Source organism: Euprymna scolopes, chromosome 19 (assembly GCF_053919585.1).
Source record: "Euprymna scolopes isolate OS-2025 chromosome 19, ASM5391958v1, whole genome shotgun sequence".
In the NCBI taxonomy this organism is placed as follows: Eukaryota; Metazoa; Mollusca; class Cephalopoda; order Sepiida; family Sepiolidae; genus Euprymna; species Euprymna scolopes.
In genome coordinates this window covers 35,319,896-35,347,782 of record NC_136500.1, presented here as the reverse complement: position 1 = coordinate 35,347,782, position 27,887 = coordinate 35,319,896, and the positions used below count along the sequence as shown (strand labels likewise).

Here is a 27,887-nt window from a genome sequence, read left to right as displayed (position 1 = left end):
CGATTATTATTAATCAGAGCTGGTAGAAATATCCTGGAGATGATTGAACCCATTTCAACGTTGGATTGCCTAGGCTGTATGATATCCTTTATCTATGCCGTTTAAGAATTTTTAATAACTGACGAGCAAAATATGTTCATTCATAATTGATAATTTTGCTAATTGTATTTCATTTCCTCTGATGATATGAACCATTATTGAAAATCCATGGATTAAGGAAATAATTAATTCTTTCCCATATATCCCTTGTCTCAAACAATAAATTCTCAATTTGAATATATTTCTATGTATATTTCAATCTGCAGAATTTAACTTCAATTCTTACACATGTATACTGTGCTCTATATTTTTATATTGAGCTTTATCTTTTTGCCTTGATATTATCTCACTGTAATATTTAGTAAGACAATAACTCATTTGATTATCTAATCTGTGATCTAATCCATTTAATTTAATTTAAAAAAAAAAAAAATAAGTGTAATTCTAAATATACACCAAATGTTATGTTTAGATTTGAAAGTATAAACATTTGAAATTCTCCAGATGTTTTTAAACAGTCTTCATTAAAAAAAAAAAAGAAAGCATATTGTTCTATTAAACCTTTTATTGTTTAAATAATTTGACTTTGCTCGCTTTATTTAAACAACGAAAAAAAGGTTGAAAAGACATTTTTCACTCAGCAATGAGCTTTGGAAGATAAGTGTTTTATTATTTCTAGTAGGCACTTGAAAAAAAAAAAAAAATCACTCACAAATGTGACTGTTTCACTTGCAATGTATACTGTGCTCTATTTTTTTTATACTGAGCTTTAACTTTTTGGCTAGGATCGCCTTGAAAATATTATCTTAATTTAAATTTAAAGATGTCCAATGAAATAAAATTTTGTAATAACAACTTTAAAAATAGAAGCAATGATTTCAAATTTATAATCAGTACAAACTTTCTTTAAATGCTGCTAAATTGTTGGTTGCAGATGTTTTGCACCCGATACAAAAAGTCGCGAAAGATTTAGTCCAGAACACATAAAGGAATGCTGTAGAAGCAACATTGTCACTTTCACTCCATTAATATGCGGATCGATGTCAGATATATCTTTGCTTGCCACAAAGATACCCAGATAGCGACAGATTCTGGTGCTGATTCCTTTTAGATTTTCACAGAAACCCTGGTATTTAGGCTTTTTTTTTTTTTTTTTTTTTACATAGGCATCACCACATTATCAAGGCCAAGAGGCCACTCAAGGATAAGGGTTAAAGGGTGTACAGTAGAAATTGGACAATATAGTAATCATTAGTAATGAAAGCTGCAGCCCTAATATCATTTGATGACAAACCTGTCCATCCCATCATGAGTGACCCAGCCAGGAACCGAAGTTCCAGATTGCCATTGCCTTTATCATTGTAAGGAAAGGTTCGATTTGTGGGGTGGGGGTGGGGGTAGCTGCTTATGATAAATTTTATTAAACTAGTGGATATACCTTACATTAGGTCAATGTCAAACTTATAGAAATCGAATGTAAACACAAAGCCATTGTCAAGTTCACCTAACTTCATAGAAGTAAAGTACTCCCTCAAATATTGACCTTTTAGTACTCGTACTTGTGACGGCATTCACCCATGGTGGATTGAATTGGCTCCAAGTGAATTCGCTGCATCATGAATCAAGGTAGTCCATCCACATCCGTCCATTGCTGACTCCATCATCACACACTGAAGATACAAGAGCTAATCATTGCTTCCAAGTCAGCTTTTTAATCATTACGAGCCACATCGTCAGTTGGCCATCCCTTCCTGCGCTATCCCAGTAGCAGTGTTGGTGCTATTGCCTTCTGAATTAGGTCAATTAGTAAATGACAAAGAGCATGCCGAAACCATCAGAGCCTTTTGAAAAGAAGTACTTCCTTAAGTCTATGAAGTTTACATCATGTGAGGATTGTAGTGTTTAGGACATAGTTGAAGATACGAATCCCGAGAATATACCAAAGGCACCACTAATCAAAAACTTCAAGTTTCTTGTACACACAGAGACATCAGCATCACTCAACATTTCCTAATAAGGTTCATTATCCTATACACACAACAGAGACAAATTTATCTCATTATCTTAACAATAATAATGCCCACATTTATCATCCTAACAACAATCTACTTTCCTATATTCGATCAATACGAGTTATTTTGATTTAGTGTCTGCATTTTCCCCTTGGTACCAGACACTTGATATCATGTTTTCACTAAAAATTGAAGTAGGAGCCATCTTTACATCATTTAGCAAGGCTGAATTGTGAATCTTTTTAAATGTACTAACTTTGACACATCTCTCCAACAAAATCCAAAACCACATCATCTGTGAAAAATGCAACACCACCGGCATCACAAAGACTATTCTGAAAAGGAGACTTTGCTGGTTTGGTCACGTCCTTTGACACTCTGAAGTGGAATTCATCCACTAGTTGGTAGCCTCAATTGCACCTGGCGATTGGAAGAAGTACGGAGATGGCCAACAGAAAACTTGAACTGGAACTGAAAATAGACATAGAATTCATGGCTGATTCTTGTGATCTTGGTGATTGTCTATGGTACTGGAAATGGCTGAAGAATGCCAAAGATTCAGTTGCCGATTAGTGTGAATGGACGACTATGATGCGAGACGTAATGGATTCATTTGAAGCCAATTTAACCCTGGGTGAATGCCATTACAGTTATTTAGGAATGGTAGCTATGTCAAAAAGGCGGCAATCGTTTTAATAAAAATCAGATGAATTTTAAAAGAAATTTCTGCATCCTCTTTCTATTTCTACTAGTTTTGAGCAGCAGCAGTAGTCACCATCTCCTATGTTGTTTTTCAAGATTTTGTGACTGCCATCAAAAACAAAAAGAGATTGAATAGAAAAAGTCCAATCTAATAACCTAGAGACAAAGAAGGATTACTGTTTCTCTTTAGTTAATCACTTTGAATCTACAATAATTGGACCACTATCCTCATCCTATGCAGGTGTTTCTTTTGTTAAAACTGCGAGCTGAACAAAGTATATTTGGTTTGGATCTGTTCAATCAGTTAACTAATCAGTTCAAGCAATCACATATTGACATGGCGAGAAGCATTAACACTAGCAGATTATCATCCAAGAAATGCCTTGAGGAAAAATAAAATAATAAAACAAATAAAAGATTTAGTTTTTATAAAACAGATTTTAATCAAATGAGAGGGAATAAAAAAACCCAGTGGAATTGTATTAATGGATTTCTGATTTAAAAAAAAAAGGAAAGAAAGCTAGTGAAACTATTGATATTTTGGAAAATACAATGTAGTAATAGAAAGAAGTAAACATCTGGTATGTCTTCAATAAAGTATGTGTATTTCTTTGTACAGAATTAACTCCTAAACTAATTAACCGATCATTATGAATGTAGGAAAAGAAAGAAAAAAGCTATCGCTTTATGTACACCTTAAAATAACCTGTTGAAAAAGCTAGCACATTATTCCCAAGATTATTTTACTTGCCTCACCACACTGATGGATTAAAAAAAAAAAAAAATGAACCCTGTTCCTTGGCTGCAAAAAAAAAAAAAAAAAAAGATATAAACTCCTGTATAACACACAAACACAGTTGTATTCCGTATTTATGCAAGTGCACGTATTTTGTATAACAAAAAACCGTAATGATTCATTGTAATTGATTTGTTGATGCTGATGATGATAGACGCGAGAGAAACGTGGATACGATTTCTCTTCCCTCATTTTTTTCACTCGTTAATCCAGTTAGGATCGATTGATGATGAATAAATGACTAATAATGATCAGCGTGTCGTCGTGATTCCCTTTAACTTCCTCGTGAATTGGCGATGTGGATGGCATTTATGAGAAATGAATGTGTACCAAGTTGTGCTATAAGAGGTGACGTAGACAAAAAAAAAAAAAAAAAAAAAAAAAAAAAATGAAAGAAAAAGATGAAATAAGACAAATTAAAAAAAAGAAAATTTATAAAATAAATACTTTCGACGTCGTAATTTTTTCAGAAAAATGAAATTTGGGTTTGTATTACTGTACATATAGATTCGAAAAAGTTGTCAAAAAACAAATATATAACAAATAAATGTTATCAAAGGCAAGATAAGTTACTTTTCTACCAAACTGGATAGAATTTTCGTGTTTTTATTCAATGTAACATGTTTATTCAGCTCGAAAAACATGCAGTGTTTTCCGATGTATTGGAAAATTCAAAATGGCGCCCGACTCTCTCTTAAACACGGTAAGTTCGAGAAAAGGTGTTATAAATAATAAACTAGACAAAATACTGTTAGAAATTCGCTCAATATGTTACCGTGACATAACTTGATATATATTCGGTGTTTTTTAATAGTATTTTGTCTAGTTTATTATTTATAACACCTTTTCTCGAACTTACCGTATTTAAGAAAGAGTCGGGCGCCATTTTGAATTTTCCAATACATCGGTAAACACTGTATGTTTTTCGAGCTGAATAAACATGTTACATTGAATAAAAACACGAAAATTATATCCAGTTTGGTAGAAAAGTAACTTATCTTGCCTTTGATAACATTTATTTGTTATATATTCGTTTTTTGACAACTTTTTCGAATCTATGTGTACAGTACGCATGGGGGTGATGGTTGTACAACTCCGCCGTTTTTTGTTTTTTTTAATTCAATTGTAAGGTTAAAGTACAGAATATGTACAGAACACCCTCCCCTCCCCATGTTAAAAATGGCTTTAAATAATGTTATTATTTCAGCACAGCACGGATCAATAAGTGCATATGCACCCCCCTTTTTTTTTTTGGGAATCGTAATTTAACTAACTCTGCGCTTGCTATTATCTGCTCTTTAACCCCCCCCCCTTTTTTTTTTTCGCGATTTTTAAACCATAAACTGTTTTGGCCACTGCGGGCACGAACTCGGGCTTCTCCGTCAAAGTACTGAAATCTTTTGGATACCCAAAAGTACCAAGGAGAAAAAAATTACGACGTCGAAAAATATAACAAATAAATGTTACCAAAGCCAAGTAAATATCAGCGTGACATTTATTTGGTGGATTTCCATCAGTATTGTTGTATTTTCAAATTTTTACCTCCTCCTAAACTATTATTGGCACTCCAAATGTGGCAGCCTCATGTACCCATCTTTGTTTTTGTTATAATTTGAGCGCTCCAGCACCACTTGCGTTTCAAACTTTAAAAAATGATTTAAAACAAGTTAAAACAGTAAACACGAAAAACTTATCCGGGTAGGTAGAAGAGTAACTGATCTTGCCGTTGTTAACATTTATTTGTTTGTTGAGCACTTTTCGGTTTGTGCCCAATTTGTTTTTAAGCACCCTCGCAAAGCCATACAAAATGCACATGTGACAAAATAAGGTTTCAGTTTATATTTATTTTTAATAACTGTAGTGATGAAGGCTCTAGTGAAGACTAAAAAGAAAAAAAGTGATGTGATTGTGGCTGCGAATCTCAACTACAACTAAACTCGAAACTAGTTAACGTGTGTGCATTCGGCTTACCAAAATTTCACAAACGCTGTAGCCTGTAAAGGACAAGGTTGGTCTGGATAGAGCTGACTACATGCCTTGTCTATTGCCATCAGTCCAGCATGTTCAAATCTATTTATTTCATCAAATTCGCCATCCAAATTATCCTTCTCTGTATCTGGGGGACGAACCTGTGCCATTGTTTTACGATAAACTCTGGCCTGCTTTCACTAGAGTGATCTGCTCCTGGTTGATTTCTCTTAGAGAAAACGCCGCTAGAGGTCGAGGTTTGACTTTCATTCCTTCCGGCACATCATCCTAAATTTTTCATAGTTTTCACTCTAGATGTGTCTTCATGTATATATATGTATTTTTTTTTTTTTTTTTTTTTTTGGAGGGGGATAATTTTTAATCAATTTTGAATTAAAGTAAATTCTAAAAATAATTTAACTCAATTCAACTGGTGTTATAGTACATCTTTCTTTTAAGTTTTACTTGCCAGTACTTTTAAATACATATAAAACTTAGTTATCCGGTACATTAAAATAGAAATTCATTTTTTTTTTACCCTAGCAAATAAATTATTAATAGTCGATGTTGTTTTTAGCCGGCGAGAACCACAAGTACAACCACTAACCGGAAACTGTTTATGCACGTGATATATCAGTGTCTACTATATAATCTCGCACCCAATTTGTTGTGTGTGTTTTTAATGTTAAAGAACTAAACGGAAAAAGTTAATGTTAATTTCTTTTTTATGTTATAAAAATGCTAAAAATAAACCATAAGACTCTTGGTTCGCAAAAATGATTGCTGAAGAATAAAATTCTGAGCTAATATGAATGAACTTTAAAAGAACGCATTGGTGTTAGAGAGTAAATTTCACTCTTTGGTAAATGCGTAAAAAAAAAAAACAAAACAAAAAAAAACAGCAAAACAAAATATAACAACACCAAGCAAAAATAATGAATCAAAATGGAGCATCGTTGTTTTGCTAGTAATTGTTCTAAGTTACCGGACTGTTTTACAGCAAAACACATTGAATCTAATTGCGGAGACCAGCTAGACAAGTTTTTAGGTCCCTAAATAATGACCGGTTTTAATAAGTAAGTGTAGGTGATATTAAGTTATTGATGAAGGAAATCAGGATGAATACGAGTATGATTAGCGAAGATTCGAAGAGTTATAGCGAAGCTTATAATGAGGAGGAAGAAGAAGGCCCAGACTCCGATCGACGACTCTCTCTTGCCTTTAATCAAAGTCGACATTTGGAAAAAATACAAGCACCAGAAATTGTCACACAAACATGGAGAATGAAAGAAAGGGTATGTATACATCTTAATGTCTTCCATTCTTTTTTGAATATGTTTTTTCTTTACAAGAAGCCTCCAAAACGATGCCGTTTTTTTCTTCACAATGTGGACGTACGATGCTTTCTCTTTATTGTGTTCATTGTCATAAACTTGGAGATTTAACCAGCTTTTATTAAAGTCTTCGCCTTTAAAAGGACCTTATTTAAAATATTGATGTTTAGTCTTTTCATAATGTTGTTAATTTCATCAATTTTCAGACCGTATTTAAACCCCATTTACTGTTTTAACGATCTTTTTGCATAATAACTCGCACGTGGTTTCTTTTTCAGTGAAAGAAGTCTCAAGACGAACATTATTTTAACATTTATTACTTGCATAATTCAAACGATTATCAATATCATGTCTATCGAGCAACGTTTCCACACTTGTAACCTTGGACTTTTACATCAGCCGAAACGTTGCGCATTTAGAATAATTTGTACTTATGCAGAAAAGGTACCGTATTGAAATACCAATAACGTTATTATTTGGAAACCAATTCGTAACATAGAGGATTTTGCAACCGTTCTATACTTTCACCTAACAATTTAGTAAACAAAAGATATCGTAAAACTTAACTTGAAAAAAAAACTATATAAAAACATAGCATCGTACCCTTTCGACATAAGCTTTTTTTTTTAACACAATTTTCCGCTCGTAAATCGAAAGTTTCAAATGGATTTTTGTGCAATGTCTAACAATGTTATATGGATCTCTTTATATTACCGCTTTAGTGTGTGCGTTTCTCGTGACTTGCACATTTTGATTTACCATTAATCTAAAATCGATTATTTATTGAAATTAGAATTCAAATACAATGTAAAATACGCACTCTTGTTTGTGAAATTACGGTTGTGTAAAAACTCGAAATGAATCGAGTTCTCAATGAAACGAACCGTTGATTTTTTTTTTTTTATCCCTTTCAGTCCACTGACACCTAATTTACTATTTATCGGATCAATAATAAAATTAGGTACTTCTACAGTTTATCGCCGAAAATAGAGACGCCATTTTTTTTTTTTTTAAATCAAATCGGTATTTTAAAAACTATAAAGTAGGAAATAAAAAAAAATACAAAATTGTTTTATTAAAATATTTTCTTACGCAGACTTTTCAATAAATGTCTTAACAATTATATTTTGATACAGTTTTATACAATAAATATTTTGGTTTTAAAATGGCTCTCGCCCAGTTTAAATAATAATAAATATATCAATCCTGCCAATAATAATAATAATAATAATAATAATAATAATCTGTCTCGGTAATCTTTATTACCGACAAAATATTTGTGCTTGTACAAAGAAAGGCGACAGATCGATTTTTAAAAATGAGATTGCAGGGGACATAACTCGGTTTGCGTATTTTTATTTTAGAAAGTCTATTTTAGATTATTTTCGATTTTTGCTTATTAGATTGCACTTTTTTATTTAAAAGAATCATTTTTATATAAATTTACGAAATGAGATCTGGGAATTATTCGAATTTTAATTAATTTAATTAAAGTACTGTTGTTTAATTAAATTGCTCTGCACTTATTGTACCACGCTGAAATAATAACGGCGTTATTATTTCAGCAAGATCAAAGTGTAGTATCTGTTCTTCAGATGCTGCACTTCCATTTCTTGTTCTCTTTCGGTGGAGCCTTCACGACCGAGACAATTTTTTATTTTTGTACCTTTTCTCCACGTTAAAAAACGACCCTGGTGTCTAACTCTGTCCCGTGGGGAGGCATAGTAAATAGGTACAATAAGTGCAGAAGTAGCAATTTATAACGCTCTTATTTAGAAAGTCGTTCTTAACATGGAGAGGAGAGGATGTTTCTAAAAAAAAAAATATGCACTACTGTGAAGGAGCAACATTTTGGTTTTAGATTTGGAGAGTGCACGTGAGGGTAGACAACTTTCATTCATTCAATTTTGACTTTACTGCGAAAAAACTTTTTAAATCTCTATTTTGTTTAGCTCCTTTTATTTGGTACTATCATGAATTTATTTTAATTCAATAAATGTGTAACACAAATTTTCTCAGCAGAAATACACGCACACATTGGAAAATTTCAGAATTTTAGCTTTATTACAAAAAAATAAATAAAATCACTATTTTGTGTTATATTTATTTTGATTCAATAAGTGTGTAGCAAAAACTTTCTCAAACAAAACACGCATTTATTGTTTGACATTTATTGAAATTTTCGATTCGGTTCTGAAATTGCATTTTCCTGCTGTTTTTACAAGGTAGTCACCACTTATCAAGGCCCGGAAGCCACTCGGGGATAAGGGTTAATACGTGTACAGGGAGCGGTTCATCAGGTATTTGTTTATGTTGGACTTGAAGACATCCAGGTTGTAATCAGGTGGGAAACAGGCAAACGGAACAGAGTTTCACAGGCGTGCACTTCTAAGAAAGAAGCTTTGTTCATGGAATCTACATTTTGGTTTTGGCGCAGATAAAGAGTGCGGAAAATTTTTGACAGTCGTTTTAGATAGACGGGTGTTTATCGTGAAAGATTGGCGATGGAGGGGGGACCAGAGATTGGAACTCAGACGGGCATCTGTCATGGAAATAACGATAAAACAAAGACAGGCTCGCAACGTCTCTCCTCTGGGAGAGGTTGAAGGGAAGAGAAAAAGGCATCCTCCACTAAGCTATGAAGCCTATTTTGTACTCTGTCAAAGCAGGATAGGCTGTTTTTAGCAGCTCCTTCCCAGATGTGGCAGCAGTACTCCATCCTTGGATGTACTTGGCTTTTATATAGATAGAGAATTGCATCAGTAGTGAGATATCTTCTGGAGTGGTAGAAGGATCCTACCATTTTTTCAGCGACCTTGGCAACTGACTTGATGTACATGTTCCATTGCAGATCAGGAGTAAAGGTCAAACTCAGAACCTTATCAAAACATGGAGCTTCCCCTATTTCAATTCATGCCAGATGGGGATCAGAGCGTTGATGATGTAAAGATAAGAGCTTGGTTTTAGATGCATTAAAAGTAACTAGCCATCGCTCCCACTGTACCACGCGCTCAAGATCAGAGGAGAGAGAATCAGAGAGAACTTTGTCATATACGGCCTTTGATGTGTTGCCATAGATGGTCGTGTCATCAGCATAGATGTCAACAAATGATTTAAGTATGTGTTTTGGGAGATCATTAATGTAGATCAGGAAGAGAGTTGGGCTCAGGATGGACCCCTGAGGGATTCCAGCATTAATACTGTGGGTCTCTGATGTCTGCCCATCAACCACTACTCTTATGAGCCTATCCGAGAGAAATGATTTAATGATTGAGAAAATATTTCCAGTTAAACCGTAGCTGGAAATCTTGTGAAGTAGGCCCTTATGCCATACCTTATTGAAGGCCTTTGATATGTTAAGAGCAATTGCCCTAGAAAGAAAGCCTTTGTTGTGAGATTTACTAATCCTATGAAATATAACTGTTAGCACATCTGCTGTAGATCTTGCAGAGCGGAAACCATATTGTGTATCACTAAGAAGATTATTTCTGCTGAGGTGGTTGACTACTTCTCTATTTAATATGGATTCCAGCAACTTATTCATGACACACAGGATACTTATTGGTCTGTTCTGAGAGGGAGATGACTTATCACCTGAATTCTTAAATACAGGGCATAATGATGAGGTTTTCCAGGGTGTTGGAAAGCCCTTCTCCTTAAGGCAACGCTTAAACATTTTTGTAAGTATGGGAGCAAGTTCTGGCTGAAACTTTTTCAGCACTATAATTGGAATGCCGTCAGGGCTAGTTGCTTTACTGGAATCAAGGTTCTTGATTAGCTTAGCGACCTCATGCACAGATATTTGTATGTTGCATAGCGTGTTGTGTGTTATAGGAGGAAATAAGGGGAGTTGATGGCCTTGGTCACATAGGGTAGAATTAGCTGTAAAGTTCTTGGCAAATAGTTTGGCCTTGTCTGATGCTGATGAGATGACCTCAGGTCCATTGATGATGGTTGGGATAGAACGCACGCTTCTGTTCAAAATCCTGTTTGCTATTTGCCAAAACTGGTGGGAATCAAGCCGCTGCTCATCTACTTTGGATTTAACAGACTGAGCATATAGCTCTCTTGCATTTTTTATTACACTTTTACAGTCGTTATTGGCAGTCCTGAAAGCAGCTTTAGTCTCAGTGCATCTATTACGTTGGTAGCTATGGAAAAAGTGATTACTGTGCGCGATGGCAGCAGCACATTCTAGGGAGAACCATGGCTGACTGTTAGGTTTTTGTTGGAATTTTTGGATAGTATGAATCGGTCTATGCCTACAATTAACCATTCGGTCAGGTCTGATACTATAGAGGATACATCCTTTTTAAACATGGAATGCAGAGGTAGATCAGATATAAATGTATGGAAGCTATCCCAGTCAGCCATAGAGTATCAATATACAGTACGGTGGAAAGGTACGTCTGAAGACTTATTACATTTCGTTTTTATCTTAACTGATTCAACCGAGTGGTTGGAAGATCTCAGAGGAGACAGAACGGAACATGAACATAGCTCAGGAGAAGTTGTGAGAAAAAGGTCTAGAAGGCTAGTGTACTGACTGGAAGTATCGCGTACACGGGTGGGTTCGTGAACAATCTGGGTGAGGTCATAGGCAATAGAGAAATCATGACAGAACCTTCCCTCATCATCTGTCTTGTTCGAGTGGGTCAGCCATTCCACATTGTGGACATTGAAGTCACCACAAATGAAGATGTTTGCCGAAGAATGAGCAGACAGGATGAGGTCAATTTTCTCAGATATGCTCTTTTAGATAGTAACTCCGCTGTTGTGGGGGTAATAGAGGGCAAATATAAATGCAGTGGTGTGAGCAAGTGCAACCTGGAAGCATATATAAGGTAAGTTAGGGTCTTCACTGGAGATATCCCTACCACACGGAAAGGCATCTTTAATGTAGGCACATATTCCATACTCATGACAATCTTGGGGGGTCAGATTTAGATGTTAAGTTAGAGTATCCTTTAATTATGAACTCGTCTAGGGAAGTGGTCGGCCCTATGCCAGTTTTGGTTAGGAAGAATATGTCTGGTTTCGTCTCTCCTGTAATTGCCGTGCACTCTTCAAACTGAAAACCAAAAATGTGGTTCCTTCGCAGTAGTAGTGCATAAGTGCCCAAAAAAATCTCCATTGATTCACGATTTATCTCCCTTGTTTAATCTGCTGTCTTAAAATATTTTAAAAGAAATACAGTTGGGAAATTAATCAAAAACAACTTATTTTACTAGCTTTATTGACCTATTTTGTCATCAATTTGCATTATTTTTTAATATTTACAAATAATTTAATTTGCTGTAAATAATGACAGTAAAATATTTTGCATTCAGTACATAACAGGATTATTTTGGTCTCTATTAACGATAAATTAAAATTTTTTATTTATAGTTATGTCTCGGAAGTAGAGTGAAAAGCACATCTTATTTTTCTTTTATTAATATAATTTTTTTCCTTGTACACATTTTTGTGAATTATTCCATGGATTTCTGCCTTTGGATTATTATGGACCATCTTCTTCCAATTACGGGATTTCCTTGGATTTTACTTGTACAAATGGAAATTCTTTTAACTTTCTTGAAGTTTTACATTTGTATTTTACTGTCACTGGATCTTTTATCTTCCACCAGACTATCCATTCATGTGTAATCACCTTTTTCTTTACCATATTCCCCCTGCTTAACTTATTTTGTTTTCAAGTAAGATCTTTGACTTGTTGTTTCATCAAATACTTCTGCATGCAAAATCCGATCCCGCATTTTGCTAATTCCTACCCTCTGATGAGAAGGAGAGTATTTCTTCGAAACTCCGGATTAAGGACTATCCATTTATCTAGTGTTTCCTTTTCAGATTAAATATGTTTTTAACTCATTTCAAAGTGTTTTTTAACGTATTTTATTAACTGTTTGCTCATATTATAAGCTCTATTTCCTATTTGGTTTTATCGAGCTTTTATATCTGGCTGAGATAATTTTATAAATATTAATTCTTTAATATTCATAATTTACTTTAATTTTACCATCTTGGAACATTTTGGTAAATTCAATTGTAATTTTCATTTTATATATATATATATATATATATATATATATATATATATATATTATTTTATTTTATCAACAATTCAATTCTGTCGCAAGTTTAGAATATAATTGTCTATAATACCACCTCAATTATAATCTCAGCTCAATGAATTTTCAAAAGAGTTTTCAGAGCATATATACGTAAATTGAATAAAATCACAACCTACATGAATAGAAATTCACTTTTTTGGCGTTAAGCTCTTACAGCTGTTTCGTGAAAGGATGGACAATTACCTCTCGTCCATAGAACTGTAAATCTTCCATCCAGTCACTCCTCAGAGACGCTTACAACTATTCCCAACAAGTTCTTCAATCCGTTGTGAACACGTTTTTTTGAAAAAAAATAAATAAATAAATAAAAATAAACGTGTTCACAACGGATTGAAGAACTTGTTGGGAATAGTTGTAAGCGTCTCTGAGGAGTGACTGGATGGAAGATTTACAGTTCTATGGACGAGAGGTAATTGTCCATCCTTTCACGAAACAGCTGTAAGAGCTTAACGCCAAAAAAGTGAATTTCTATTCATGTAGGTTGTGATTTTATTCAATTTACGTATATATATATATATATATATATATATAGGCACTTTGTGTGTGTGAGTTCATTACCGATGAACTCTGAAACGCTTCATAGTTAAATGTTTTAACATGTTGGTTGTGGTCATGTTAGATGGTTTTATTCCTCGCGATATTTTAATTTGACAGACTTTGCAAATGGCTTTCAACTCATCATCTTCAAAAAGACTTTTTTTTGGACTTTGGGCCATATTAGAAAATTCAGTTTATCTGTAAACAAATAATTTACTATTAAATTTTGTTTTAAAGCTAGTCACTTATTTGGATAATTAATTGAAAATAATCCGCTAAAAAAGACAAAAAGAAAAAAATATAAAGGGATGGGCCGGTAAATTGTACCAACCGGTAGTTAACAAAAAAAACTTACAGAATTTAATTTTTGAAACCAATGTATAAAAGTTTACATAATGAAATGCAAATATGCATTTTCGGGTTTGTATTACTGTACACATAGATTCGAAAAAGTTGTCAAAAAACAAGTATATAACAAACAAATATTATCAAAGGCAAGATAAGTTACTTTTCTACCAAACTGGGTAATTTATTTTGTTATTATTCAATGTAACATGTTTATTCAGCTCGAAAAACATGCAGTGTTTACCGATGTATTGGAAAATTCAAAATGGCGCCCGACACTCTCTTTAACATGGTAAGTTTGGGAAAAGGTGTTATAAATAATAAACTAGACAAAATACTATTAAAAAAACACCGAACATATGTCAAAATATGTCACGGTAACATATATTGAGCGAGTTTCTGGCAGTATTTTGTATAGTTTATTATTTATAACATCTTTTCCTGAACTTACCGTGTTAAAGAGAGTGTCGGGCGCCATTTTGAATTTTCCAATACATCGGTAAACACTGTATGCTTTTCGAGCTGAATAAACATGTTACATTGAATAAAAACCCGAAAAATATATCCAGTTAGGTAGAAAAATAACTTATCTTGCCTTTGATAACATTTATTTGTTATATATTTGTTTTTTGACAACTTTTTCGAATCTATGTGTACAGTAATACAAACCCGCATTTTCTTTTGAATTTTTTTTTTGGTTGACTGTGTTCAATTCACACATGGTTGATGCGGTTCAATATTGCTACACTATAAATCCTTAGTAAAATTCTATTTATAAATACTTTTTAAAATGAAATTATTTAATTAATCGTAAATATTATTTAGACATAAAAATTAATTGATTACAAAACCTTTTAAAAATATATATATTAATTTCTTTTTCGTTCGGCAAAAAACTGCGCAAAACACTTTTAATTTTCAATTTAAAATTCTAGAAAAAAGATTATATTATTCTGCTTTTAATATAATCAAATTCAGGGTTTTATCTTTCTGGAGAAAAAAAAAAAATAATGGATTTTATTTCAATGAAATTAAAAAAAAAACTTAACTGAATTGAATTAATTACCCTTAAATTAACGAAGGGGTTATTTAATAACTTTAGGTTTGGAAGAGATAGGTATGGGGTCGATTTTTTTGAAACTTCAAAAGAAACCGACTACTGTCAAAACTTTGCGAAATAATACAACGTGATCAATTTCATTTTAGAGATATTTCTTTCAAAAGCCTTCTTTTAAAAAAGAAAAGAAAAGTATATTGTTCTATTAAACCTTTTACTGTTTAAATAATTTGACTTTGCTCGTTTTATTTTAAGAAAATATAAGTTGAAAAAGCATTTTCATTCAGTATTAGAAGATTTGTCAGTAAAAAAAAAAACAATCGCCAAAAAGATAAGCGTTTTTTTTATTTTTACTCGCAATGTAGAGCCCTGCATACTTCTTTTCAAGTTAACTCTTTTGTAGTTTTGATTACAATAGATCTGAATGAATGAACCTTGTAAGGGAGGGGCACTAAGCATTGCCCTGTTAATAATGAATTTCTTTGGTTTCTTTTTATTTCTCTCTTGCGGTTAGAAATATCAGGAAATTTTTTTCTTTTTTTCAACATCAGACTAAAAGAATCGTAATGAAGGAATCGGAAAATTAAGGTATTTTTTAACGATGCGATTCCGATTCCTCCCAAAATACACGATTCTTACGATTAACGATTCCGATTCCGATTAATCGTCCCACCACTAGTTCTTAGATTAGGTTTTGTATCGGAATGCCTCCGACAAGTATCAAAAATCGATAATTGAAGAAATATGATTAAAGAAGGGACAATCCAATTTTGAACAAAGTCAACACTAAGAATGTACTGCAAATTGGCCGATTACTGATTAATAGGTTTTCTAATGTCGATTCATCAGTAAATTTTGTCATAAATGATACTAATATTAATTAAATTATAATGTAAACGAAGACAAATTAACTTTAAAACTTTATCGAAGAGACATGCATTTTCTACATCATATTATCAAATAACAGGCATGCCGTGCTTATAACATGTAGACTCTTACAACTGCATTGAATTTAAGGCAAATAGATGTAAGCATATGGAAAATTTCCTTCCTTTCTCTTATCGAATTATCATTATTTTTTTTTTTTACTTTAAATCATTTTCAAAGAAAATTATTACTTCATCTTTCAGTTTCCATGTTGTGGAATTATACAGTAAATTGTGGCTATGCGCGAACTGAAAATAAAGTATTCTTCGTCAGTCATAGTCTTGTTCTTCATTTTCGGATTCTTGCCCATTATGGCAACCAGTTTCTGCTGGGAGAATTTTGATGTCAATCTCTAGAATAAGAATACAGCTGCCTGCAAGTTATGTTAAACCATCACATCAAAGGGTGGCAAGTCAGCAAAAACGTTTACAATTACTAATATGTTAAATCATCAGGTTCATTAAAAAGAAGCAAAAGTTGCAAATAAGAAAAGAATATAAGAATATTCAGAGACAGACATTCCAGGAACAAGTGGCAGCAACTGTACCTCCAGCAAAACACCTAACTACTATAGAATTAATATTGGCCAAAAAGAAAGTTTAGGATATTAATGATCACAGGTCACAAGAGAGCCATTATCTGATAAGTGAAATGATTGCTGTTGATATTCCACCATATTCTGTAATGTCTGACATTGGGTTTAATTGTGTTATTGCTAATCTTAACTTTAATTCAAGCCATTATATAAAAATAATTTATAAAATCAACAGTAGGTTCTCTGCATTGCAATGTAGACTACATGTGTAGTCTATTGTATTATGAACTAAGTCATTGTTGGGAAGCATATTAAGTTTTGTCCTGGTGCGCTGCAGTGGGTCCCCAACTAAAGCAGACAATCAATCGATTTGATTGAAGTATGGATGATTACACCAATTTTGATGACAATAAAAGCATTGTGTGAAACATTCATCAATCCTCATTCAATCCCAGGCAATGTCGGGTCTCTCTGCTAGTATATATATATATATATATATATATATATATATATATATATATATTAGGTACGGGCAAAATGAATGCCGATGCTCAAAATGTATGAACATTTTGACCCCTTCCTTTACTTAAAAAATCATCAAAAATCAGGAAATTAACCAATTTTAATGAAATTTTCAGTATTTATCAAATAATGACCGCGGAATATAATGAACTAATTATTTTTATTTAAATCTTAGTGAAAATGTATTATTTTGTTTAAACAAAAAATACCTTTACTAAAATTATGGTTTTCAGTAGTAAATAAAAAAACGCAAGAATTTATTTTTGCTTTTTTTTATATAAATAAAGGATCGTAATTTGTAACAATAAAAACAATAAAACAATAAAAAGAAAATAAAATTTTTACAGGGACATTACGAAAAAAAGCCCCTAAAGTCTGTATTAATGAATTCGATATAACTCTAAGAAAAATGAATTTCTTGAACTACCGATATTACCATTGAATTAAGCATTGTTTATTTAATATTTTCAGAAAAAAAAATTATAATTGCAAAAATTATTTCTACTTTTCTTTTTTAATTATAGGTTTTGCATAATTTTTATATGCAAGATTTTAATAATTTCCTTGCTCACAAGAATGTGAAACTTTCAGTGTAACATTTTTTATATAATATTGAACAATAATTAAAAAAAAATTAATTTAAAAACAGGAACATAGAAAAATAATTAAATTAAAAAATGGAAAAATTTATACAAACGTTCAGAATAGGAATGTATGGATGCATGTCTGGGGGGAAAAAAAGAAAAATATCACACCCCTTCCTCCCTTTTAATTACATGACGTCATGTTCAGTCTTTCGACTGCCTGAAATTTTGAGCCTTCGTATATTTCGTGTTTACAAAATTTTAGTTTGTTGCATTTTGCAAACGGCAAAATCACTTGGGTTTGGGGCTCATTAATGTATGTTTTGTACAAACAAGGTGTTTTTTTTATTATTTAATTCAATATTTTAGGACTTCACTAATTATCTTTGAAATAGACCCAGAAAACTAATATTTATCTTTTAAAGAATTTTTACAATGAATTTATTTAACTTCAAAATTTAGCTGAATTGAGTAGCTTGCGGTGAAAACAGTTTTCATAACGTTTTTTTTTCACGTGTACAAATATTTTTTCCTTTTGGAAATTAAGTTTAGTCCTTAATCTTTCAAATACAATCAAAAAGTAGTCTGAAACCTACAAAAAAATTATGATAAATCGGCTTTCAAAACTAAGTCCCCTACTTTTGTCCACCCACTTTTGCTCGTACCTAATATATAATTTAAATTTTAAACTATGTTGTATAAAAAAATATAATATTAAAAATGGTAAGTTATAATAAAATTTCATTGTACACACCGAAAAAAAATCACCAGAAACCATAAGGACTATCTAATGAGATTAGCTAAGGAAGGGAGATAATTCAAGTTTTATTTTTTAAGAAGTGATTTAATTCACTCTAAATACTTGATTCAAATAGAAATTAACAGATTTCTTCACTGATCATGTGATTAAAAAGTAGTACAAACCTGACCTTGTATAACGTGCCATCCATTCAAGGAAGGGATAAAAAAAAAAGAAAAATGATCATTCTTGCTATTTATGAACTGGTGGTCACGTGAGGTAACGAGAGTGGGGGGAAATATGCAAATGAAATGCAGTCGGTTTTTCAAATAAAAAGCCTGTGTGTCAGAGAGTGAGTGCATCTCTTAGGCAGAAGTAAGTTTCTGACAGATGTACACTGGGGTTTGATACCAAGAATTGTGAGAAGTCGATCATAATGGTTGGAAATTCTTTCTTTGGATTTTACTTTCTGATATTACTAACATATTTAATTGCAAGCTATTTTGACCAATGACGAAAATGGGTGAACGAGTAGGGTTAGGCAGTGACATCCTGAGGCCATTTACTGGGGAAGGTGATGTAGTCACGTGGCTTAACTAACTGAAGTTGGTGGCAAAGCTGCAGAAAATTGAAGACCTAGCCACATTGACCTGAATGTATTTGAAAGGGAATGCTCTAGTGGTCTATCTAGAAATAGGAGAGACAGATCAGACCATTACTGAGAGTATTGAAAACCGATTAGAGACCACATTTTCAGAGAGTGCATTTGAGCATTATAATAAGCTCAGAAAAGTTAACTGGACCGGAGAGTTGGTGGTTGTATATAAGGCAACTAGCGAAATTAGTTGGATATGTAGGACGTAGCCTGAAGAAGACTCTTAAACTGGTTTTTGTAAGTGGTTTTCCTGACTATGGAACTGCAACGACTTATTGAAATTGAAACCATGGAGATGGAGGAGATTTTAAGGCATGCTAGAGTGTTGGCAAAACAGTCCGGTGAATTACAGGCAGTTGCAGCCTCTGCGGCAAACAATCAAAGAGCGAAGAGAACATTAACAAAATAAAGTCATAGATTTACCGGTAAATGTTTCAAATGTCAGGGACCCCACCTGATGGGAGACTGTAAGGAGCAGCGACTAGACATTATCAGTTTTTGGTGTGGCCATGTGAGACACCTTAGCAGGAATTGCTCTTCGCTTCTGGCACACGAGTAAAGGAGTGCTATTGCGCCAGTAGTCACCCCTTTTATACTGGAGAGGCATGTGAGAGTTTGTTGCCACAGATAGTGGTCACTATTAACAGGAAGACGGCTAGAGCCCTTGTCGATAGCAGACGTACAACAACGCTTGTTATTAAATGTCACCAACACTTGAAAGGGAGCCAGCAACATAAGAGAAGTAGATGGCAGAGAAGTAAAATGTTGTGGAGAGGCCGATGCTGAGATCGTGGTGCAGAATATGCCTCTGCGACTAAAAGTGATTGGACTGAATAGGTTTATTGCAGGAATTGACGTAGTACTGGGCCTGGATGCGATAGATTAATTGGGAGGAGCTACCATTGCTAAAGGCCAAGCGAAGTTTGGCGATCAGATTGCACCAAGAATAACAAGAAGTGTAACTAGGAATAATACCATTCAACCGTCAAAACCCAGACCATGTCTGATTGACGATGAGGATTTCGGACCTACTTTGATTGACGGTACCGTGGCAATGGACCACAGAACCACCTGTGTTGATAAATACAAATATCTGTGCATGATGTTGCCAAACTAATCAAAAACCTCGATTCCAGTAAAGCAACTGGCCATGACGGCATTCCTATTATAGTGCTCAAAGAGCTTCAATCTGAACTAGTTCCCACACTTACAAAACTGTTTAAGCATTGTCTTAAAGAGAATTGCTTCATAACACCCTGGAAAACCTCATCAGTATATACCGTATTTAAAAATTCAGGTGATCACTCATCTCCCTCTCAATACAGACGAATCAGTCTCCTGTGCGTCATGAGTAAATTGCTGGAATCTGTGTTAAATAGAGTAGTAGTCAACCACCTCAGTTATACTTAATAGGATTAGCGAATTTCTCAACGGAGGCTTCCTTTCTAGAACAATTGGCCTTTATATATCAAAGGCCTTTGATAGGGTATGGCATAAAGGTCTACTTCATAAAATCTCCAGCTATGGTATAGCTGGAAATGTCTTTTCAATTATTAAATCATTTCTCTCTGATAGGTTCATAAGAGTAGTGGTTAATGGGCAGAAATCAGAAGCTCACAGTGTTATGCTGGTCCCTCATGGGCCCATCTGGGGCCCAACTCTCTTCCTGATCTACATCAATAATCTTCCAAATCACATCCTTAGATCATTTGTAGACATTTATGCTGATGACACTACCATCGATGGCAACATTTCAAAGGCGGTAAACAACCAAGTTCTTTCTGATTCTCTCCTCTGATCGTGATCACGTGGTGCAATGGGGAAAGAGGTGGCTGGTTAATTTTAATGTATCTAAAACCAAGCTTCTATCTTTTCATCATCAACGCTCTAATCCCCCGTCTGGCATCACTCAAAATAAATGGCTCTCGTCTTGGGGAGACTCGATGCTTTTACCAGCTTCTAGGTCTGATCTTTACTTCTGATCTTAGGTGGAACACGTACATCAAATCCAATGTCAAGGCTGCTGGAAAAACAGTGGGATCGTTCTACCGCTCTAGTAGATATCTAGCTACTGATGTAATTCTTTACCTGTATAAGAGCCAAGTACGTCCAAGGATGGAGTACTGCTGCCACATTTGGGCAGGAGCTGCTAGAAGCAGCTTGTTCTGCCTTGACAAAGTTTAAAATAGACTCCGTAGCCTCGTGAAGGATACCCCTTTCTCTTTCCTACAACCTCTTTCTCACAGAAGAGACATTGTGAGCCTATCTCTGCTTTATCGTTATATTCGTGGCAAGTGCTCGTCTGAGCTCTAATATATGGTCCCCCTTGCCTTACTTTTACGAAAAACACTTGTCTAGCTGAAACCACTATCAATAATTTCCCCACTCTTTATCTGTGCCTAAACCTAAACATAGATTCTATGAACAAAGCTTCTTTCTTAGAACTACGCGACTGTGGAACTCTGTTTCGTTTTCCTGCTTTCCAACTGACGACAATATGGTTTTCTTCAAGTCCAACATAAACAAATTCTTGATGAGTGATCCCTTTATGTAATTCAATTTACCAAATTTCCAACTACTACCAATTACTACGTTTTTCCCTTGATCACTGTACATTCTTTAACCCTTATCCTCGAGTGGCTTTTGGGCCTTGATAAGTGGTCTTATTTGAAAAAAAAAACAGTTAGCTACTACAAAAGCATGCTAATGGGAGATATAGGGTCGCAATTTGAGGAAGTTAAGAGGTGGATAGACGAAGGAATATTGATACTGTGGTCAGGGAAAGTCGAAGAAATTTTGCCACTCATGGCCATGGTCCAACCTATAAAAAAGGAAGTTAGGCTGGTGATGGATTTCCAGGAGTTAAACAAGTATGCAGCTTGTCACACAAAAGATGGAATCGACGTTTGTGAAGAAGTCATGAAGAACTGGAGGGAAATGGAACGAGCAGCTAAAATCATGGACCTAAAGTTGGCCTACCTCCAAATTCATGCAGACAAAAAAGCTATGGGAGTATAAAAGTCAAGTTTATTGTTTGACCAGATTAGGATTTGGACTGAATTTCGCACCGAAAATCATGACGACAGTTAAGACTGTGTTGGCCAAAGATGTGAAAAGAGGTACCTGCTCTTACATTGATGATATACTGGTGGACAAAACCGAGGTGACTGTGGAGAGGGTGAGAGATCATGTCAAAACATATGGATTGACGACAAAACTGTCTGAATCATTGGAAAACGGAATGGCTTTGGGGTTAAGACTACAGCACAATAAGGCAGGAAAGTTGATGCCTGAATAGGGAAACGAGATAGCCAGACCAAGAGAGAGCTTTTCTCTGTATGTGGAAACTTGGTTGGCTATAACCCAAAGTTGGATGGTTGCAAACTACATGCAGCTTTATTAAAAGGCAGACAGGTACAGACAGTTGGAAGGATGCAATTGATCCAGAAGTGCTGCTCATGATACAAGAAGTCATTGCAGAAGTGAAAAAAATGGACTCCGTAAAAGGAGAATGGCATATAAAAGGAGCCATGAAGGGGTAATATGGAGTGACACTAGCAGCCTGGCATTAGGAGTATTATTAGAAATAGTAGGAGTGACTGTTGAAGATACTGCTTGGCTATGAAAAAAGGATGATAGCGCCCATATCAATCTTCCAGAACTTAATGCTATGATGAAGGGCATCAATCTGGCTTTAAAATGGGGCTACAGATAGTGGACGTTAGGACAGACTCCGCAACAGTGGCATCATGGATTAAATCAGGTGTCTGGTGATAAGCGGATCAAGACAAAAGGAGTAGCGGAGATGCTTATTAAGCATCAACTTAGAGCTCTTGGAGACTTGATCTGAGAATTCAGACTGAAGGTAACTCACCTTAGTTCTATCACAGAAAAATGAAGCAGACGGGCTAACCAGAATGAAGAAAACCTGGCTAAGGAAAGAGAAAGACATGGCTCCGGTGTGTTGTGTAGTAGAGCATCTAAAAGACTTGCATAAGATTCATCATTTTGGAAAGAAACGGAAAAATGAATCCGCACATCACAATGCAAGATGTCCAAAAGGTGGTGGAACAATGTAGGTAATGTCAATCAATTGACCCTGCGCCAGCTAGACACAAAAAAAGGGAAATTGCATGTTAAAGAAAATTGGTCGCAACTGCCTATTGATATCGCACGTTATCAACATGAACCGTATTTAACTATGATTGACTGTGGGCCTGGGAGAGTAGCAATGGTGAAAAATCAGAAATGAAATGGTAGGAAAGGTGAAGATAGTTGTCGAGGAGGTGTTTATGGAAAGGGGGCCGGTAGAAGAGGTGTTGGTGGATAATGGTATGTATTTCTGCTTGGAAATTTTTAGAGACTTATGTGCAAAGTAGAACATTAGGCTATATTTTAGAGCTGCATACTGCCGAAGTGGTAATGGAATTATAGAAAGGCACTATTGCACTATAAAAGCTATGGCATCGTGAAGCTAAATTTTTCTATAATATGGCACCGAAGACTGGCCAAGGTGAAAAGTCAGTGCCACACAAATCTATTTTTACATATGAATGGCGACATCCATTGGTTGAAAGAGAGAGAGAGAGTGGAATAGGCTCACGCGAAAATCACGGTTGGTGAAGATGTGTGAGTGAAATCATCAAATTCTCGTTGCACAACCCACTGGAGAAGAGGTTCTGTAACTGAAGTACTCTCCAAAAACAAAGTGGCACTTAATGGAATGCCACGTCACATCTTGGATATACAGAGAGTATCCTTGCCAGCAGAGGAAGAGGAGGTTGAAGTTCCTGAAGAAGAACCTATACAACGCAAACGAAGACACCCAGTGTGGATGGTGAACTATGAGACCAATTATTGATCTTAAAGCTCGGGGGTGGGAGGGGGGGGTGATTAAAATGTAGTACAAACCTGACATCGTATAACATGCCGTCCATTTCAGGGAAGGGATAAAGAAAAAAAAATGTCTGCTCTTGCTATTTATGGACTGGTGGTCATGTGAGGTAATGAGAGTTGAGGGGGAAATATACAAATGAGATGCAGTCAGTTTTTCAAATAAAAAGCCTGTGTATCAGAGAGTGAGGGTGTCTCTTAGGCAGAAGTAAGTTTCTGACAGATGTGTGCTGGTGTCTGATACTGAGAATTGCAAGGAGAGCATAACGGTTGGGAATTCTTTTTTTGGATTTTACTTTCTAATATTACCAACATATTTAACTGCAGATTTTTTTCAGAAAATTTAATGATACTACTATAATCTCCAATTCATTACGAGGTTGACCTTAGTGATTTTGGTGTAAAATTCTATTTAATTAAAATTTACGATTCTTTACTTGTTTAGCTGCGTAGTTTGACTATGTATATACAGCATAATCATGTTGACACACCAGTTCTTGTCAGATCACCAAAGTTAAGCAACATTGAACCTGGTTAGTGCCAGATGGGTGACCATTTAGAAATTCTTGGTGCTGTATGTGCTCTCCACTTATCTCGGCATTGTTTCCAGTCGTTCTACACACACACACATACACACACACACACACATACTCTCCACTTGCCACTGGTATTTAACAGTGTTAACTTAGGAGAAGTGTGGTTGCTACAAAAATTTAATGTGCAGGCACCCCTACACTAGATATCCATAGTCTGTCAAGACTGAAGGCGCCTTTACCTTACCATGCCTAATGTCATATCGTACGAAGCTGAAGATTCTATTCCTGACATGGTTTCCCTGATATTTTTCCAGTCAGAATTCTTTCTAGAAAAACATTGGGGATTATGGAAGGACAACCTGAAGGTTGTCACATTCTAAGTGAAAGTAATAATTTTTTTTTTTTTTTTGTTTGATTGGATCTGAACATGAGACACTTGGATTGTCAGTCCATGTCATTAACCATTAGACCACCGTCACCTTCTCTGTTTGACTATAATTTCTAGTTAGTACATTTTATTTCTTTAAATATAAGCCATGTCAGTCGAGACAAAAATAATTCAACTAATTTTGAACCTACAATGTTTTTGTTGACTGTAGAAATATGTGATCATCAATTACGAACTAAAATAATATTTCTAAATGGTGAATAATATTTTATAATCTTCTCAGTTTAAAAGATACCATTTTTGTTATGAAGGTATAAATTATTTATACTTAAAAATGTGTGCAACGTTATGGTACCTAATCGAATTATCGTTGTTAGTCGTGACCCATTATTTTTATTGTATAGTAAATATTCTATCATCCATATCGCTATCTCCTATTCCTATAAACAATAATTTCTACATTTTCTCATTTAAACTTTTCTGCTTTAAGATGACTGCCACTGATACATTATCATTATTATAGCCTAATTAGTTCTAGCTTTATAACTATAATAATTTGAATACCAAATCATAACATGATAAGTGGCAGGAGGGGGGTAATTAAAATAAATATTTATTCAATAAATGACAACAAATAATAGTTAATAAAATATCTGTTTTTCAAAACCAATATACAAGTATCAGGAAGTTTCATTAGATGTACTGCTGACTTAGTAGGTCGAGTGCAGACTTAAGGTGTTTCCCTGAGTGGTAGCTATGTAGATTAACTTGTAAAGCCAAGTCAATTCACGTTGGTTACCAGTGCAACATGTATTAAACATGTTGAGAAAGTCACTCCACTTGTCTCTACAGCGATCGGGTGGAACATATTTTGATGGTTTGTGATTCTCTGCTGACTGCATGTATAAGACTTGTTGCCGATTACTGAAGAGGTTGCAAAAGTGTAAAGTTGTATCCCATATAAACGACTTGCTGTTTGCAAAGCGAAATGCTATCAGATCATTGAGCCATTTTCCATCCTCTGATCGATGGGAAGCCAGAATTGTCAATAGCCCATTTGACGATATCCTAGCACTGTATTTAAGGGATCTGAATTCTACATAAAACCGTACAGAATCCATGCTGACTAACAACAAATGCACCTGTTATTGCTGCACACTGTCAAACTTGTGCACAGGATGACAATGAATTTTAGGCAATCTTCATTGACTAGGTTTTCAGTGGTCAATGATGGCAAGCCTTGTGATGTGTGTTCCTCACCTTGGCAGGGTCTTTTTTAGATGGCATTATTGTCTTTAGAATATTGCCAAGAACCACACACCATTTAACATAATTTTGTGTATAAAAGTTATGTTTGAGAAGGAAGAAAATACATAATAAAAATGGAAATGAATGAAACATAGACGGATAACCCGGTACCTAAAACATAAACAATTTTGTAAATAAAAAATTTGAGAAAAATGAAATTTTGTAACAAAACATTTTTATACAAGAGATGAAAAATATGAAAGTTACTTCCAATAATGAAAATGTTCATCGTGCAAACACACGTTTGGTTAATGAAGTAGAGTCTTTAATGTTTCTGAGTTTTTGAGATGAGGATTTGTTATTCGTATTATTTGGATTCATTGGACTACTGTTCTCATCTTGAGTGTGATTTTCACAATGTTTCGGTTGAACCTCTCGAAGGAAGAAGTATTGACTATCAAGTGACAGTGATATCATAAAAGATCAGACAAAGGCAATGCTACAGCATTAATGGATAGAGCAGAATATTCCAAGAAATTGACAGATTCAGTAGAATCTAGTTGCTACTGTAAAGTGAAAAAGAATCCAACCCTGAAAACGGAAAGAAAGCTGTCACAGATCCTCAGTAAGAATAAGGACCTAATACCTCTTGCAAAATACAGACAGTTATTACAACATCACAGCAAGCTATGACACCTATACGGCTTCCCTAAGATCCACAAGGAAGGTATGCCATTAAGGTCCAGCATCCATTGAGCCGATTCCCGAAGTTCAGCATCCATTGAGCCGATTCCTGGTAGATATAATCACTCCAATCATTGGCAAATCTCCATCACATGTCAGGAATTCAGCTCACTTCATAGAAATAATAAACAATACTCCCATTCATTCCAACCAGATGGTGAGTCTAGATGTAATGAGTCTGTTCACAATAGTACGCACTGATAAGACTCTGACAGTGGTACGGGATAAGCTGACCAAATGCCTCACTGAAGGAACATACTTGCATCCCAATTGGCAATATAATGGAAATGTTGATCTTCTGTGTAAAAATTACATACTTCGTCATGGGTTCTGATATATATCTGTTAAGTGTTGAGACATTATGTTGAACAAAGATGGCGGTGAAGAAGCAGTGCAGTTTCGATACTAAGTGTTAAGTAATTGCCAGTAACAAAGATGGCGGCAAAGAATCAAATGCAGTTCGTGACATAGACAACGGCGAACTGATTGAATCCAAAATTCAACAATTTTTATAGTAACTTTGGACGCTTTTCATTGGTTGGTTATTATAACTTGGGTTATAAAAACGATCGTCGAAATCATTGGTGTCATACCCCCCCACCCCCCATTAGGAGTCAAAAACATTTAATATATCGGCAGGAAGAAGGTCTGGCGATGGGATCACCATTGTCCCCAGTACTGGCCAATGCGTATATGGAGTACTTAGAGGAAATGGCATTAGGATCAACACCTCTAAAGCGAACAATGTGGTTGTGATATGTAGATGACACATTCATACTCTGGCCCCATCAGGAAGATGTTCAAACATTACTAAGCCATGTGAACTCGATCCGTCCAACTATACAGTTCACGATGGAAAAAGAACATAACAAATTATCGTTTCTAGATGTGCTGATAACCCGCACTGGTCAGGGTTTTATGTCATCTGTATACTGAAAACCAACTTTCATTAAACAGTACCTAAACTTCAACTCCCACTGTCCATATAATATAAAGAAAGGAATTGTCCGTTGCCCACAACACTGAGCAAAAGCAATATGTAGTAACAGCAATGCATATCAAGAGGAGATGGACAGTTTAAGAGAAACCCTCCACCGAAACATCTATCCAGAGAGCATGACATCAGCTCCAAGAAATCTGGACCAGACACAAAAGGACATCACTCAGAAACTCACCACAGTTTGTATATCATAGA

The 27,887-nt window shown here is 34.8% G+C and overlaps 2 protein-coding genes across 5 annotated transcripts in view; one reads left to right on the top strand and one right to left on the bottom strand.

Moving 5' to 3' along the window:
• The window catches only part of LOC145303516 (suppressor of fused homolog), a 114,915-nt gene extending 108,773 nt beyond the window's left edge, over positions 1-6,142 (bottom strand). The window contains exon 1 of the mRNA XM_080144955.1: positions 5,521-6,142. Within this exon, the coding sequence (XP_080001081.1) occupies positions 5,521-5,687 (167 nt within the window). The 5' untranslated portion in view covers positions 5,688-6,142. The remainder of the gene's footprint in view (positions 1-5,520) is intronic.
• A 17-nt stretch (positions 6,143-6,159) lies between these two features.
• The window catches only part of LOC145303515 (regulatory-associated protein of mTOR-like), a 161,581-nt gene continuing 139,853 nt past the window's right edge, over positions 6,160-27,887 (top strand). For all 4 annotated transcript variants that reach the window (XM_080144953.1, XM_080144954.1, XM_080144952.1 and 1 more), the window contains exon 1: positions 6,160-6,812. In XM_080144953.1, the coding sequence (XP_080001079.1) occupies positions 6,621-6,812 (192 nt within the window). In that variant the 5' untranslated portion in view covers positions 6,160-6,620. The remainder of the gene's footprint in view (positions 6,813-27,887) is intronic.